Source organism: Euleptes europaea, chromosome 4 (assembly GCF_029931775.1).
Source record: "Euleptes europaea isolate rEulEur1 chromosome 4, rEulEur1.hap1, whole genome shotgun sequence".
In the NCBI taxonomy this organism is placed as follows: domain Eukaryota; kingdom Metazoa; phylum Chordata; class Lepidosauria; order Squamata; family Sphaerodactylidae; genus Euleptes; species Euleptes europaea.
The window spans coordinates 16,425,439-16,442,666 of NC_079315.1; the positions used below are offsets into that span (position 1 = coordinate 16,425,439).

Sequence of the window (17,228 nt, forward strand, 5' to 3'; positions counted from 1 at the left end):
AAAGAGAAGAATTTAAAGAAAAAGGTGCATGAAGCAGACCAACATCCAGAGCTCCTCATTGAACTAAAAACATTGATTTAGGAATATTATGAAGTAATTTATGTGATAATCATACATTAGACATTCCAACTGTACATGAGAGATATCTTCTGTTAACAGGTATATACTACAAACTACAGCTTAGTTCAGGCAACATAAATTATGATAATAATACTTAGCATCTTTAGTATATTCCAGTTTTCCCAACCACTATCTTGCAAGACTTACAACAGTTCTTCAGGGTAGGCCACTATTTTTATACTCATGGCTGAGACAGAATGGTTTGTCAGGGCCTCATTACAGAGGTGAGATTCAAACCAGGGACTTTCGGACTTGTCCCTTAGAAGCCACTGCACAGTTTTGAATCAATTAATTTTATAATGCCATATTTACATAGCCTTAATAGCCCCGTGGCGCAGAGCGGTAAGCTGCAGTACTGCAGTTCCAAGTTCTGCTCATGACCTGAGTTCGATCCCGGCGGAAGTCGGTTTCAGGTAGCCGGCTCAAGATTGACTCAGCCTTCCATCCTTCTGAGGTTGGTAAAATGAGGACCCAGCTTGCTGGGGGTAAGGTGTAGCTGACTGGGAAAGGCACTGGCAAACCACCCCGTAAACATAGTCTGCCTAGTAAAAGTCGGGAAGTGACGTCACCCCATGGGTCAGGAATGACCCGGTGCTTGCACAGGGGACTACCTTTACCTTTTTAAATGGCCTGTTCAGATCCTCTGACTAATTCTTCTTGTCACTATTATCATGGCACGAAGAGCGATTGTCCACAAAGGGGGGTAGGGTCCAAATACTTTTCACAGCAGCGTACAACATAAATTTATCCCTGCCTCCCCTGTACTAAAACTGCACCTGTCTGAATCCTTTCTAGACCAGCAGTTTTCAATCTGTGCTGCAAGGAACCCTGGTGTTCATCAAAGAAGTATCAGGGGTTCCTCAGTGAAGCTTCCCTGAACAGCTAGCTTGACTGCCACTTACAGATCTTTCTCTCCATGAGGTCATGCAGTATCATTCACATAGCGTGACGTATCAGCTGCTAATGCAAACAGAGCAGGAGTCCCCAAAATGGTGTCTGCCCACACCTTTCCTGGCGCCCGCCAAGTGATTTTCGGAAGAGGGTGGGGCCAGGTAGGGCTTTTGCCCAGCAAGCCTTCTGATTGATTATTGGAGATTTGCTACCAAACTCGAATCTAAAATTGCTGCTAAAGGAATAGAAGCAAGGGAGTCCTGTTGTCCCCTCACACGCGATCAGTCAGTTGGCAACTCTAGCAGCTGGTTTAACTCTGGTTTTAAAAAAGGCGGCAACACAATTTGATCAGCCTCTCTCTTTGTCTCCATAGCACCCCCACTTGAAGCATGGCAACCCACCCACAAGCCACACTCGATGACTCACTTTCTTGTGAGGGATTGTGTAAGGTTTCATAATGCACGGAAAAAGCAAGGATCAGAACCCGTCTCAGGGTCTGACAGAGGGATGAGCATCGGATCCCACTCTCTGAATTACCTGTGATGGAAACCAGTGATTTCCCCCCTCCCTTTCCAAACGCATACACACAAGATAACTTCCTTGCTCCTTGTATTAACCAGGGCTGGTTTTAGGGATCCCAGTGCAGTCAGCAAAGTGCAGTGGTTTGTGTCAGATTAGAGCCTGGGATACCCAGTTTCGAATCTCCACTCTGCCCTGGAGGCTGGCTGGGGAACCATGGGCCAGCCACACACTCTCAGCTTAACCTGCCTCACAGGGCTGTTGTCGGGATGAAAAGATGTAAGCCACTTATAGGGTTGCCAGCTCTGGGTTGGGAAATACCTGGAAATTTTGGGAGTGGAGCCTGAGGAAGGCAGGGTTTGGGGAAAGGAGGGACTTCATTGGGGTATGCCATAGAGTCCACCTTCCGAAGTGGCCATTTTATCCAGGGGAATGGATCTCTGTCACCTGGAGATCAGTTGACACATGAAGCTGCCTTATACTGAATCAGACCCCTGGTCCATCAAAGTCAGTATTGTCTACTCAGACCGGCAGCGGCTCTCCAGGGTCTCAGGCAGAGGTCTATTCACATCACCTCCTTGCCTAGTCCCTTTAACTGGAGATGCCGGGGACTGAACCTGGGACCTTCTGCATGCCAAGCAGATGTTCTGCCACTGAGCCATGGCCCCTCCCTGTGATAGTGGGAGATCTCCAGCTACCACTGGGAGGTTGGCAACCCTTAGCCACCTGGGAGGAAAACAAGGTGTAATATAAGAAATAAATCCATGAAACCATGTGAGAGGCCAAGTTGCCCATAAAGCAGGCGCACAGGATGCTGTGGAACGCGAACTGACTTTTCGGACTGGCGGTCAGCCAAGACCAGCTCAGAGGGCACACAGCCTCCGAGGTGAAACGGTGGGGGAGGTTCTTGGACAGCGCAGAGCCACTGATTTTCTAAAAAATGTATTGCTATGCTTTACCAATGGCTTATTATTTAGCACAGGCCCGGCGGACACTGATTCTTTAGAAATGCACTTTTCTCCCACCCTCACGGTACTGAATAAGGGCAAAGGGGATGATGTGGGTTGCCAACTGTCATCCTAGCCCTGGCTCCTCTGCTTTTCAGAGGCTGCCCAGAATTCAAGGAAGCGGGTTTTCTTCCTGCTGTTTTCAGGCCGAGAAAGAAACCCTTCTGAGGAGCAGGGTGGCTATTAGAACTAGGGTTGCCAACAGGGTTTCCAGGTCCCTCTTTGCAACTGGCAGGAGGTTTGGGGGCGGAGCTTGAGGAGGGTGGAGTTTGGGGAGGGACTTCAATGCCATAGAGTCCAATTGCCAATATGGCCATTTTCTCCAGGGGAACTGATCTCTGTCAGCTGGAGATCATTTGTAATAGTTGTAATCCATCCTCCCCCAACTGGTTGTGGGGTTCACTGGCAGGTCAGGACTGTCCAGCAACTGAAATTATGCCATCTTGTTTTAAAATATGCGGTATGAATTTTTAGGCTATGTTTTAATATAGATTTTAATTGATGTTTTATATTGTGTTGTGAGCCGCCCTGCCCGGCTTGCCGGAAATGAGGGCGGGATATAAATGTAAACAATAAATAATAATAAATACTAGCGGGAGATCTCCAGCTAGTACCTGGAGGTTGGCAACCCTAGTTCCCCTGGAGAAAATGGCTGCTTTGGAAGGTGGACTCTATGGCATTATATCCCTGCGAAGTCTAGGGTTGCCAGGTCCCTCTTTGCAACCGGCAGAAGGTTTTTGGGGCAGAGCCTGAGGAGGGCAGAGTTTGGGGAGGGGAGGGACTTCAATGCCATAGAGCCCAATTGCCAAAGTGGCCATTTTCTCCAGGTGAACTGATCTCTATCGGCTGGAGATCAGTTGTATTAGCAGGAGAACTTCTGCTATTACCTGGAGGTTAACTAATCCAAAATAGAAGTCCGAAGTAGATATATAGGTACGTGGGTTCTAGATTACATTACAACAAATTTTGCTAGGAGGCTTCATCAGCCAATTATTCAGTTGACGTTTTTTAGACAATGCTAATAGTTAGTTGACCTGGATGGCCTAGACTAGCCTGATCTCATCAGATCTCAGAAGCTAAGCAGGGTCAGCTCTGGTTAGTATTTGGATGGGAGATCACCAAGGAATGCCAGGGTTGCTGTGCAGAGGGAGGTAAGGTAAAGGTAAAGATCCCCTGTGCAAGCACCGGGTCATTCCTGACCCATGGGGTGACGTCACATCCTGACGTTTCCAAGGCAGACTTTGTTTGTGGGGTGGTTTGCCAGTGCCTTCCCCAGTCATCTTCCCTTTATCCCCTGCAAGCTGGGTACTCATTTCACCGACCTCGGAAGGATGGAAGGCTGAGTCAACCTTGAGCCGGCTACCGGTACCTGAAACCAAGTTCTGTTGGGATCGAACTCAGGTCGTGAGCAGAGCTTTCGGCTGTAGTACTGCAGCGCACTGGCAAACCACCTCTGTGAGTCTCTTGCCATGAAAACCCCAAAAGGGGTCGCCATAAGTCGGCTGCGACTTGAAAGCACTTTACACACACAATTGTTATTAGACCCGTAGATTCAAGTCTCCATTTCTAGGATCTGCCCAGCCAACGAAATTTTCAATAGAAAACAGAAACTTTATTGGCATTTACAGTAACAAAACAAACAGGTAAAGCAGCTAGACATGGATCTAAAAAATAATGAATACACAGTTCATCAGTAAATTGTATAATAAACAATTCAGCGAGGGTTCCCATCCTTCTTTCTCCCTCCTTCAATAGTCAATCAGAGTTTGCGAGGTAGTCGTTGGTGCCCTGCGTGCGACCGGCTCGTACAATTCAGCCGGGTTGTGTTTCCCAGGACTGCTTCGGTTGCTTATTTGCAAAGCCTCGTTAATATCTTTTGCTCCTTTGTAGAAAAAGAGCGAGAGTCCAGTAGCACCTTAAAGACTAACCAAAATATTTTCTGGCGGGGTAGGAGCTTTCGTGAGCCACAGGCTCACGAAAGCTCCTACCCTGCCAGAAAATATTTTGGAACATTGTAATTGTAACGCTGAACATGTAATTTTTTCTTTTATTTTTTTTCTTATGTATGTGTATTTTGTGCCCTGACCTGGATGGCCCAGGCTAGCCTGATCTCGTCAGATCTCAGAAGCTAAGCAGGGTCAGCCCTGGTTAGTATTTGGAGGGGAGACCACCAAGGAAGACCAGGGTTGCTGTGCAGAGGAAGGCACTGGCCAACCACCTCGGTTAGTCTCTTGCCATGAAAACCCCCCCAAAAGGGGTCGCCATAAGTCGGCTGCGACTTGACGGCACACACACATGTGTATTTTATATATATTTTTCTTTTTTTATTGTGTTTATATGTTTTATTATAAAAATAATTTAAAAAATGATAGATAGAGAGATAGAGAGATAGAGAGATAGAGAGAGAGATAGAGAGATAGAGATATATTCTTTCTTTATATATATATATAACCAAAATATTTTCTATATATATTTTGGTTAGTCTTTAAGGTGCTACTGGACTCTCGCTCTGTTGGTCCTTTGGTTGGCCTTTGATGGGAGCAGGCTTGTTTCCCCTGACGACCTGGAGGTTGGCAACCCCAGCGGAGCCCCTCCCCGCGCCCCACCCTCCTCAGGCCCCACCCCCAAAGCCCCCAGGCGTTCCCCAACCTGGAGCTGGCCACTCGGCGGCCGGCCTCAGGCCCGCGCGCCGGCGCTGCCCAAAGCGCCACCGGCGCCCAACCCCAAGCAGTCTGTGGCGGGGCTGGAGACCCTGGGGAGGGGAGGGCTCGCCCACCCCTCCCGCCGCCTCAGCGCCTCACACACACACACACACACACACACACACACACCCACACACACACCAGGGCCTCAGCCAGCGGAGGGGGTCGCGGCGGCTATTTATAGGCGCGTCGCCACCGCGCTCAGCCTTTGCCCAGATATGGCGCGCCTTGGGCGCCGCCGGCCTCTCCAAGCGCCGCGGGGCCGGGAGCTCCACGCGGGGCCGGGGGCCGGGAGCCGCCCCCCCCACCTACCCACCTACCCATTTCCACCAGGGTCTTCCCCGACCGCGTACCTGCCGCCGCCCCAGGCTCCGGGGGGGACTGGGAGAGAGACGCGCGCGCCGCTGGCCGAGACGCGCGCCCTGGAGAGGAGCTCCGAAGTTGCGCAGCGGGGAGGAGGGAGGGGGCTTCTCTCCCCACCCCCGGTCCCCACCCGCCGCTGTCAGTCATCCAGGCCGAGAGGACGGACCCGCCCACCCCCACTGGCCAAGTTCAGGCCGGGCTGTGCTCGACGCGGCCCGTGTGGCTCCGGAGAGCGGGTGGCGCGCTCCGGCCCGAGGCGCACGGGGGTGGCTCTGAGCCTGTGCGCTGTTCCCTGGGAGTAAGCCGGGAGTGGCCCTGGCCTCGATGGCCCAGGCTAGCCTGCTCTGGTCAGATCTCGGAAGATAAGCAGGGTCGGCCCTGGTTGGTATTTGGATGGGAGACCACCAAGGAAGTCCAGGGTTGCTGTGCAGAGGAAAAAACTGGCAAACCACCTCTGTTAGCCTCTTGCCATGAAAACCCCAAAAGGGGTGGCCATAAGTCGGCTGCGACTTGAAGGCACTTTACACACGCACAAGCCAGTAGTGGCCCTGACCTGGATGTCCCAGGCTAGCCTGATCTGGTCAGATCTCGGAAGCGAAGCAGGGGCGGCCCTGGTTAGTATTTGGATGGGAGACCACCAAGGAAGACCAGGGTTGCTGTGCAGAGGAAGGCACTGGCAAACCCACCCTTGCTCATCCCTTGCCTTGAAAACCCTATAAGGGGTTGCCATAAGTCAGCTGCGACTTGATGGCACTTTATACACACACAAAAGCCGGTGGTGCAGATTTACCTGTATGAAACCAGGGGCTGCTAAACCTGCCAGCCTCATTTCAACCCCAGGTCCTATTCGTGGCCATTGGGGCATGGGAGATTTTGCTTTGGATGTGCCAACACATGAAGCTGCCTTGTACTGAGTCAGACCCTTGGTCCATCAAAGTCAGTATTGTCTACTCAGACTGGCAGCGGCAATCCAGGGTCTCAGGCAGGGGTCTTTCACATCACCTGTCAGTGATGGCACCCTGACCTGGATGGCCCAGGCTAGCCTGATCTCATCAGATCTCAGAAGCTAAGCAGGGTCAGCCCTGGTTAGTATTTGGATGGGAGACCACCAAGGAATGCCAGGGTTGCTGTGCAGAGGAAAAAACTGACGCGGAAGCCAAGCGGATTAGCAGTCTTGTTTGATTAGTTTCATGAATCTATTGCAATCCACAGTTTTTGTAAACAGATCTGCCACATTACCAGCACTGGCACACTTTACAATACATACCAAGCCTTTGTTCACAGCTTCAATTACATTGACATATCTGATTCTTATATGCTTACTTCTGCCTTTAAAGTTTTGCTCAGTCGCAAGTTGTAGCGCTGATTGACTGTCAGTATACACCTTTACTGGTAATTGTACAGACACATTGAGTTCTTTCATGAGATAGACAAACCATTCCACCTGATTTATACATTCACTCACAGCACTATATTCTGCTTCACATGAACTCATGGCTACAAATGACTGTTTCACAGATTTCCAATGTATGGGTGCTTCACCAAAATACAACACATACCCGGTCGTTGATTTCGCGTTCCCCTGATCTGACCATGATGCATCTGCATACGCAGTCAGTTCCCCATTACATGCATTCAAGCATAACTGGTTGTTTACAGATCCCTTCAGGTATCTGAGTACACGCTTAGCTGCTTTCCAGTCACTCTGCTTTGGTGACATATTTTTCCTGCTCAGACAATGTACCGCCTGATATATGTCTGGGCGAGTCCAACAAGCAAGATATAACAAACTTCCTATCAGGGACTGATACAGAGATTTGTCACACTCTTCTTGTTCCTGAGACTCTTCACATAAATAACCTGTGACCATTGGGGTTTCAGCTGCATTAGCATCAAGCATGCTAAACCTTTCCAGCAACTGTTTTATTTTTTCTGTTTGAGACAAGTAAAAAACACCTTTACTGTCTGTTTATTTTTACCCCTGGAATCACATCCAGGTGCAGCCAATTTACAAACTGCCACCTGTTAGATTAGAGTGAGAAACCTTGAGCTACTGACTTGCTTCCAGTTCAGCTTTCCTTGCTCTGAACCACAATAGCTTTTCTCTTTCATTGTCAGCTACAATTCTTTCATAGCTGCCAGGTTCACCATCATCCATACTGTAAACATGATCACAATCATCAAAGCCATATCTTTGTGGAGGTACTCCTTTATTACTTCTGTCTGACCGTCTGACTACCATGCCACTAGACTCCCCTCCTTCTGGAGTCTCAACCTTTACTGTTTCCCTGTTTGCAACAACTTCAGGAAAAACACTTTCATCTGCCTCTGGCTGTCCATTAGCTGGCAATAAAACTTCTTCAGAAACCTTTTCATTTCCATGTAATCTTGGCCAATTAAAAGATTCTCCGAAGTTCGCAGATTTGCTAAAAGACACCTGGTTCTGATCATTAGCAAAGCGATAAGATTTTGCTGCATTCTGATATCCCAGAAAAATCAGCGGTTTGGATTTCTTGCCACCTGCTCTGCGGTTCTTTAAAGGTATATTCACCCAAGCCTTTGTACCAAACACTCTTAAATGCTTTAAAGAGGGATTTCTATTGTACAATGCCTTGTAGGGAATATTGTTAATGCTGGAGGTCCAAAGTCTATTAATCAGATAACAAGCCACCTTGATGCCTTCCCCCCAGAACCTGGGTTTTAGATTAGCATCCTCTATCAAAGCTTGCAACATTGACTTTAGATAACCAATCCTCCTCTCAGCCACACCGTTCTCCTGAGGAACACAGGGATTAGCCAATCTGTGCTCAATTCCCTTGCTTTCTAACCACTGGGTAAATGCACTAGAGACAAATTCACCGCCTCTGTCAGATTGTATACTGGATACCTTGAGGTCTAGCTGCCTTTCCACCCTTTTAATCCAATACTTGATGGTTTGACATGCCTCACTTTTCTGCTTCAGCAGATACACCCAGCCATAACAAGTAAAATCATCCACAATACATAAAGCGTACCGGTTCTTAGACACACTCTCAGGAAATGGACCACAGAGATCTAAATGAGCAATTTGTAGAGGTCTGGTTGCCACCCTTTGGCTTACCTTAGCCACTGGACTACGTCTGCTTTTAACAGATTTGCAGACAGTGCAATCTAGGAAAGAATTACACCCATTCAACCTAATGTCATCCTTCCCTAACACACTCAGGGTCTTCTTTAGAATGGAAAAGGAGGCGTGGCCAAAACGCCTATGTAGAAGGTGTACGCACTCATTATGTGGATTTTTATTCACAAACTCCACTACCATAGAAGTTTCTCCTGTCCTTCTATGCACCACATAGACATCCTTTTGCAAGTGCCCTTCTAACATTACAACCTCCCCCTGGCTTATCTGGCAGGTGTTTCCTTCAAACTGTACCTTAAAACCAGTCTTAGCCAGCACAGAAACACTTAGCAAACTATGCTGTAACTCAGGCACACAAAGTACATTTTGAAACTTATGCTTTAACTCTGGGAAAAACACCTCCCCTGCAGAGTGTACCTTTAAGTGTCTCCCATCTGCTAGACTTGCATAAGACTTAGCAGACTGCTTTTGGTTAACCAACATGGAAGCTTTGTTAACAAAACATGTACTTGCCCCACTGTCCAAGAGCCAAATGTCCCCTTTGTCTCCAGCCTCTGCCAGCACAACAGCAGTGTAAGTTCCATTCACTGACTGTCTCTTTGGTTGCTTATTCCTGGACAACTGGGGACAATGTCTTTTCAAATGTTGTGAGGACCCACAGAGAAAACACTTTCTGACAAACATCACGCATTCCTCATCTTGCTTGTAGCTCCTACTCTGCCTTCCGTCGCCTCCCCTCTGCTGCTGCCACTGGCTCTGCGCTGAGTAGACCTCTTGCCCGTCTCGGGGTTGTCTAAACAGCTCGGCTGCAGTCCTCGGCATAGACTCTATCCGGTCTCTCTGCCTGGGATGAAAAACGCGCTGGGGGGCTGAGGTCTCGGCAGATGGGCGATTCGTTGATTTAACCTCGGGGGTGTATCTCAGCTGGGCTGCTGTCTTCTGCTTACGTCCTTCCTCCCGTCGTTCCTCTTCTTCCAGAATTCGTCCAGTCAAGTATTCATAGGTTAATTGCCCTGCTGCCAGGCTCTCCAGCGAGGTTACTAAAACATCAAAGCTCGCATCCAGAGAACTCAAAAGCAAATACACCCGGTCCTCCGCAGATATAACTTTTCCCCTCAACTCCAGCTGTCTAAATAACTCTGCTAGGGTCTTCAAGTGGGCTGCGGCCGGCGTGTGCAGTGATTTATGGCATCTATAAAGCCGCCTCATTAGTGCTAGCAGCGTGCCAGCTGAGTCCCGGAGATACACTGCTCGCAAACTATCCCATGCCAACTTTGCATGCTCTTTGCCCACAACAAAAATAAGCTGGTCATCTCCCACCGTCAAGGTGATATTGGCAAGGGCTTTTATGTCCTTGGCAATCTCGGCTGCTGTAGTAGAGAGTCTTTCCACAGCATCCCATAAATCTTCCCTTTTCATATATTGCTCCAACCTCACAGACCAAACGTGGTAATTCTCTGAGGTGAGTTTATCCACCGGGATAAAAGATTGTTGTGCCATTGTTACTCACAGCTGTCACTTCTCTAGTAGCTTCTGAAAATCCCGGACTCTGCTTATCTACCACCACACATAAAACCTGCGCAGTGTAGCAGAAACACTCCTGTAACGTAGAGGAGCTGGGCCAAGAGCCCTGACGCGGAAGCCAAGCGGATTAGCAGTCCAGGATACCCATCAGAAAGTCCACGGCCACATAGAAAAGTGCAGGTTATTTGTACAGTGCAGAAATATATACAGATACTCCTTTCACACTCTCCGCTCAGAACTGCGGTTTCACTTCATTATATACACCTGGTGGACGCAGCCACCAATCACAGTAGATATCCAATTATCCTGGTATTGCTACTGCATTGCATCAGCCACCTGGCTCTAACTGGATCAGGCCAGCTTTCTCTAGCTCCCCAGGTACTTTCCAGGCTGATTACATCATCCTTAGATCTCACTGATCTATCCTGCACCTGTCAAACTATCTGACAGACTTGTAATCTTGACAAAAACTGGCAAACCACCTCTGTTAGCCTCTTGCCATGAAAACCCCAAAAGGGGTCGCCATAAGTCGGACACGGACACACACACACACCCCGGTGATGGCTCGGTGGCAGAGCATCTGATTGGCATGCAGAAGGTCCCAGGTTCAAACCCCAGCATCTCCAGTTAAAGGGACCAGGCACGTAGATGATGTGAAAGATTTTTCTCTGCCTGAGACCCTGTCTTCTGGTCTGAGGAGACAATACCGACTTTGATGGACCGAGGGTCTGATTCAGCATAAGGCAGTTTCATGTGTTCAAAACCTACTTGCCTAGTCCCTTGAATTGGAGATGCCGGGGATTGAACCTGGGACCTTCTGCATGCCAAGCAGATGCTCTACCACTGAGCCGCAGCCCCTCCAACATCCAGAATGACCAAAAACCCAGACTTTTTGAGCGATACACACAGACCCTCAGCAGCACGCCAGCAGTATGCACTAAAGCCCTGCCTTACTTCACCGGGTATGTTACTCAGCAAGGGCTGCAACCTTTTGAGCTCATCTCCCTAGACATAGGGACTAGAACAGTGGTTCTCAACCTTTTTTGCTCCATTCCCCCTTTCACCATTGTTCAGAATATAATTCCCCCCTTCCCAAAATAGTCTATCTCAAAAGCTGCATTCCAAATAATATGCACTTTGCTGAATAGTGATCCCAATTTACCCTAAAATCCCTCCCCCGGGGGGGGGGGGAATTCCTCCCTTGTTGAGAACCCCTGGACTAGAATCTTTAAGAAGAGGAGTTGGTTTTTTATATGCCAACTTTCTCTACCATTTAAGGGAGACTCAAACCGGCTTATAATCACCTTACCTTCCCTACAACAGAGGTAGGTGGGGCTGAGAGAACTGTGACTGGCCCGTCACCCAGCTGGCTTCATGTGTAGGAGTGGGGAAATAAATCCAGCTTACCAGATTAGCCTCCGCCGCTCATGTGGAGGAGAGGGGAATCAAACCGGTTCTCCAGATCAGAGTCCACCGCTCTTAACCACTATACCACGCTGGTTAAATTTACTGTTAACACAATTGAACGCGAGGCAGGGAAATGTTCCAGTAGAGTAACAGTCATACTTTATTCAATATAGATAACATTCTTTATTTGTTAAATTTTAGCATTAAAGAAGTGCAAAAAACCAGGAGAGGTCAACCAAGGTTTTCAGTCACAGCTATGTTAACATTCACATATATATTTTTTAAAAGCCTACCACATTCTTATTGCTCAAGGTACTCAAGTTTCAAAAAACCGGTTAATTAAGCTTTTGAAATCTCCATATAGTACTGGGTCATGAGGTCATGGATCCATATATCTGTTTCTGGCAGGGAAGTGTCAACTAAGTAGGTAATGACTTTTCGGTCCCAAGGATTAGCTCCATCGACAACTGCTTGCAACTGTGCGACCAGAGCTTTCTTCTCAACGTTATTTCGGAAGACCACCGCTGCTTCCTCGGACCACTGCTGCCGATCAACTCCTAGGAGGGAGAAAAAGAAGGGCACCAAAGACTGTAAAGGAGTACCAAGAAGGGCCAAGTCCATAATTGTACTAATCTTTAAGAAAGGTAATAGGAGAGGATCCCTCCTCATACCGTGCAATTGTGGCAAAATTATAGGCACTACACTTAAGAACATAAGAAAGGCCATGCTGGATCAGACCCATCAAGTCCAGCAGTCTGTTCACACAGCGTCCAACCAGGTGCCTCTAGGGAGTCCACAAACAGGACATAAGAACATAAGAAAGGCCATGCTGGATCAGACCAAGGTCCATCAAGTCTAACAGTCTGTTCACACAGTGGCCAACCAGGTACCTCTACGAAGCCCATAAACAAGACAACTGCAGCAGCATTACCCTGCCTGTGTTCCACAGCACCTAATATAATAGGCACGCTCCTCTGATCCTGGAGAGAATAGGTATGCATCATGACTAGTATTTACGTGGGCAGCTGTCAGATTGGGTTATAAAACACGACATCTTGGGCCCTGAGCAGGGATGGTTTTCGTAAGGGCCATTCAACAACGGGCTGGTGTCTAATACTCTCTTATTTAATATATATAAATATGCTTCAGGGAGTTATGGAAGTTTATTGCGGCCTTTACTGATTCGTGTGGGGCTTTTGATATGGTTTCCCGTCCATGTCTTCGGGAAAAATTATCTCAAGCATCTATCGACCAGCGGCTACTGCGGCTAATTAAGCTGTATGAATGGCCTACAGCCAGGGTTAGGTGTGGGAATTGGGGTGGGGTGGGGAGAACCTGTCTGGAGAGATTCTGTTAAGAAAGGGGGTATGAGTACCAAGAAGCTGGAACCTTTCATCTGGACCAACCTTTCACAGGAAGTTATTTTAGAGCCCATGACCTTGAGAGTGAAGGTGGTAAGTCATGACAGTGCCCATCAGATGCATCCATCGGTAAGATCTGCACCCTTCCACACGCAACTACATTTTATTGATGGTTCCTAATCTCGGCGTCTCCCTGCTCCTCAACCAGCACTTGTTACACAAATGATCAGGGAATATGGTTAGGGTATTAAATGAACGACTGTACCGAGTACACATTCTGGGAACTTCTTTTGACCAGGAACCCTTCTAGTGTCTGCAAGGCAGCACTTGGCCTCTGGAATGTTTCAAACCAAGCTGTCTATTTGACCCCTCCCTGCTCCCTTTCAGACAACAATTTAAACAACCCCATTGTTCCAGTGGAACAACTTATACTTAGTGGCTAAGCCAAAGTTTGTTGTTTTTGGCTCTCATTTTCTGCTTTGTTGTGCTATGATAGTGGTATTTTAATTTGATGTTTTAGTTCTTTGTTAACCCTGGAGGTCCTGTACATCTTTTCATAGGAGACAAACACATGAAGCTGCCTTTAGGGCCGTGGAGGGGTAGGGAGGGGCTGTGGTTCAGTGGTACAGCATCTGCTTGGCATGCAGAAGGTCCCAGGTTCAATCCCCGGCATCTCCAGTTAAAAGGACTAGGCAAGTAGGTGATGTGAAAGACCCCTGCCTGATACCCTGGAGAGCTGCTGCCGGTCTGAGTAGACAATACTGATTTTGAGGGACCAAGGGTCTGATTCAGTATAAGGCAGCTTCATGTGTTCATGTGCCTTGGTCCATCAAGGTTAGTGTTGTCTACTTAGACTGGGGGTGGCTCTCCAGGGTCCCAGCTAGAGGGGTCTTTCACATCACCTACTACTTGATCCTTTTCACTGGAGATGCTGGGGAATGAACCTGTGACATTCTGCATGCGCGGCAGACGCTCCACCCACTGAGCAACTATTACTTCTCACCTGCTCTTGAGGTGCAGTGGCTTCCAATGGCAGGCTTCTAGCCAACTGGTGTGTGTAAAGAGCCATCGAGCGGCAGCAGACATATGGTGACCCCGTAGGGTTTTCAAAGCAAGAGACCAATAGAGGTGCTTTTTGCCATTGCCTGCCTCTCTATAAGCAATCCTGGACTTCCGTGATGGTCTCCCAACCCAAGTACTAACCAGGGCTGACCCTGCTTAGCTTCCGAGATCTGACAAGATCAGGCTAGCCTGGCCCACCCAAGGCCAGGGCTGCAACTAACTAGCATTCTATTTACTGCTGAGTAGCAGCAGAGAGAACAGCACATAGGAGACGCCAGAAATCTAAACATTTCAAGACTTGAGGCCTGCTGAACTACATAAAAAGCTCTGCTGTACGTATTTATGAGAAGGCAAGAGTCCCTGGAAAAGACCATCATGCCAGGAAAAACTAAAAGCAGCAAGAAAAGAGGAAGACCCAACAAGAGATGGATTGACTCTATAAAGGAAGCCACAGCCTCAATTTGCAAGATCTGAGCAAGGCGGTCAAAGACAGGACATTTTGGAGGACTTTGATTCATAGGGTTGCCATGAGTCGGAAGCAATTTGATGGCACTTTAACACACAGGCGCGCATATTTAAGGGGGAAAAAATCACCTCCATGTTTCTGTTATAAAGTTTGCCACCTACCAGCAAGCTGGGCTGTTATGGCCTGAAACGGCAGTTTTTGGAATACGTCTGGCAGAGGCTGTACTTTTTGGATGCTCACGAGCTCATGTTTCCCGTAGTCCAGCTCGTATACCGACACCAGCCCATTCGCCAACGCTCCTTTTATTATCACTCTGTACCACCTACGATAAAAGCGCAAGACCTCCACACGCTCAGGTTAAAACGCCTTAGGAACGCAAATCACGCTGCTGCTAGTTAATTCCATTGACTCAATATTGCAACAGTTGCCATGAATGCCGTTTCATAGAATCACAGAGTTGGAAGGGACCGCCAGGGTCATCTAGTCCAACCCCCTGCACAATGCAGGAATTTCCAAACTATCTTCCCCCCAACCCCCAGTGACCCCTGCTCCACGCCCAGAAGATGGCCAAGGTGCCCTCCCTCTCATGATCTGCCTAAGGTCATAGAATCAGCATTGCTGACAGATGGCCATCTAGCCTCTGCTTAAAGACCTCCAGGGAAGGAGAGTTTACCACCTCTGGAGATTTGCTGGAGAACAAGTGAGAATCTGTGCTCTAGGTGAAAGGGGCTTCCATTTGTCATTCAGCAGAAAAAAAAACCCACACGATACTCCCCCTACCAAATTAGTGAACATCTCTGATTGGAAGAAACGCTGCTTGTATCCCTTCCTTGCCCAGGAGGAAAGATTTGGGGCTATCCCCAAGGGGGGGGGGGAGTGCCTTCCTTTCCCTCCCATCCAGGGACCCTCAGACTGTCTCACCAAGTGATTTCTATCTGCCCCCACCCCCACTCTGTCTTTGCCCTAGGATTGCGGTGAGTGGCATTCCATTTCCCGGTCTGCTCCCAGTTCTGTTGCAGCCAAGCACCGTTGGCTCAGTGTGTGTGAACTTCTAAAGCACTGCCACTGCCCCTCACTGGCCGTTTTGAAAATCGCATCCCAACACAGCTCTTGAACATAAGAAAGGCCCTGCTGGATCAGACCAAGGCCCATCAAGTCCAGCAGTCTATTCACACAGTGGCCAACCAGGTGCCTCTAGGAAGCCCACAAATAAGACGACTGCAGCAGCATTGTCCTGCCTGTGTTCCACAAGACCTAATATATTTGGCATGCTCCTCTGATCCTGGAAAGTATAATCATGCATCATGACTAGTATCCATTTTTACTAGTAGCCACGAATAGCCCTCTCCTCCATGAACATGTCCACTCCCCTCTTAAAGCCTTCCAAGTTGGCAGCCATCACCACATCCTGGGGCAGGGAGTTCCACCATTTAACTATACCTTGTGGATGAGATCTGTCACTCTGCTTCCCTGAGGGTCTCCTCTGCTCCAGCCAAACCTACTCTTCCCCACCCCGTTTTTGAGGGTGTGTGTGTGCCATGCTTGGGAGCAGCAAGCCTAGCTGCATCTAGCTGCTTCCCTGGAAGGATCTCTTCCATTTATTTAGCACAATTTTTTAATGTAGCCTTTCCTCCAAGGAGATCAGGGTGCCGAATAATCACTCCCCTTTCTATTTTATCTTAACGTCCTTGTGAGGTGGGTTAGGCTAAGAGCCACCAGCCCAAGGTAACCCAGAGCTCTTCTTATCATATGTGGGGATCAGAACCCAGGTCCTCATGCGACACTAACCACTCACCCATGCTATCCCAACTACCACTATCGGCAGCCAAATGCTAGACTAGACGGACGTTTGGTCTGATCAGAGATGTAAAGTTTCCAAAAATGTTGAAGTCATGGGGGGGGGGGAGATTTCCATTGATTTTTCATGGGGACAAACATGTTTCGGAAAAAAATGGAAATATATGCAATACTTAGTTCCTTATCAAATCTTTTAAAAATTACTGATTTAACATAAAATGCATCATTTTATAACAGTACAGAAAACTGCATCATTATTTGGCATACAAGGTATTTATTTACAAGCATAAATATCTTTGTTTTCTCAAAGAAAAACTGCAAATATGCTCAAGGCTTGAGAAAGCTACTAACTGAAATACCCTCTGCTACCAGGGCACATGTATATTAAATTTTTGCTATCTAAGAGGTAGGTAAAAATGACTGCTGAAAGTAAAAAAAAAAAAAAAAGTATGTAGTAAGCAAAATAATAGAATCATAGAGTTGGAAGGTACCACCAGGGTCAACTAGTCCAACCCCCTGCAGAATGCAGGAAATTCCAAACCACCTCCCCACCACACCCCCAGTGACCCCTACTCCACGCCCAGATGGCGGCCAAGATGCCCTCCCTCTCATCATCTGCCTAAGGTCACAGAATAAAAATTGCTGACAGATGGCCATCTAACCTCTTCTTAAAAACCTCCAGGGAAGGAGAGCTTCCGAGGAAGCCTGTTCCACTGAGGAACCGCTCTGACTGTTAGAAAGTTCTTCCTAATGTCTAGACGGAAACTGTTTTGATTTAATTTCTTTTTTCTTTTAAAAAAAATATTTTATTATAGATAGAAACTGTTTTGATTTAATTTCAACCCGTTGGTTCTGGTCCGACCTTCTGGGGCGACATAAAACAACTCG

General features: G+C 47.9%; 1 protein-coding gene across 1 annotated transcript in view; it reads right to left on the reverse strand.

Annotated features, from left to right (window-relative positions):
* Positions 1 to 11,918: 11,918 nt before the first annotated feature.
* TDRD7 (tudor domain containing 7) overlaps positions 11,919 to 17,228 on the reverse strand; it is a 46,533-nt gene continuing 41,223 nt past the window's right edge. The window contains exons 16-17 of the mRNA XM_056849182.1: positions 14,705 to 14,865; positions 11,919 to 12,211 (exon numbers count right to left, since the gene is read on the reverse strand). Of these exons, the coding sequence (XP_056705160.1) occupies positions 11,994 to 12,211; positions 14,705 to 14,865 (379 nt within the window). The 3' untranslated portion in view covers positions 11,919 to 11,993. The remainder of the gene's footprint in view (positions 12,212 to 14,704; positions 14,866 to 17,228) is intronic.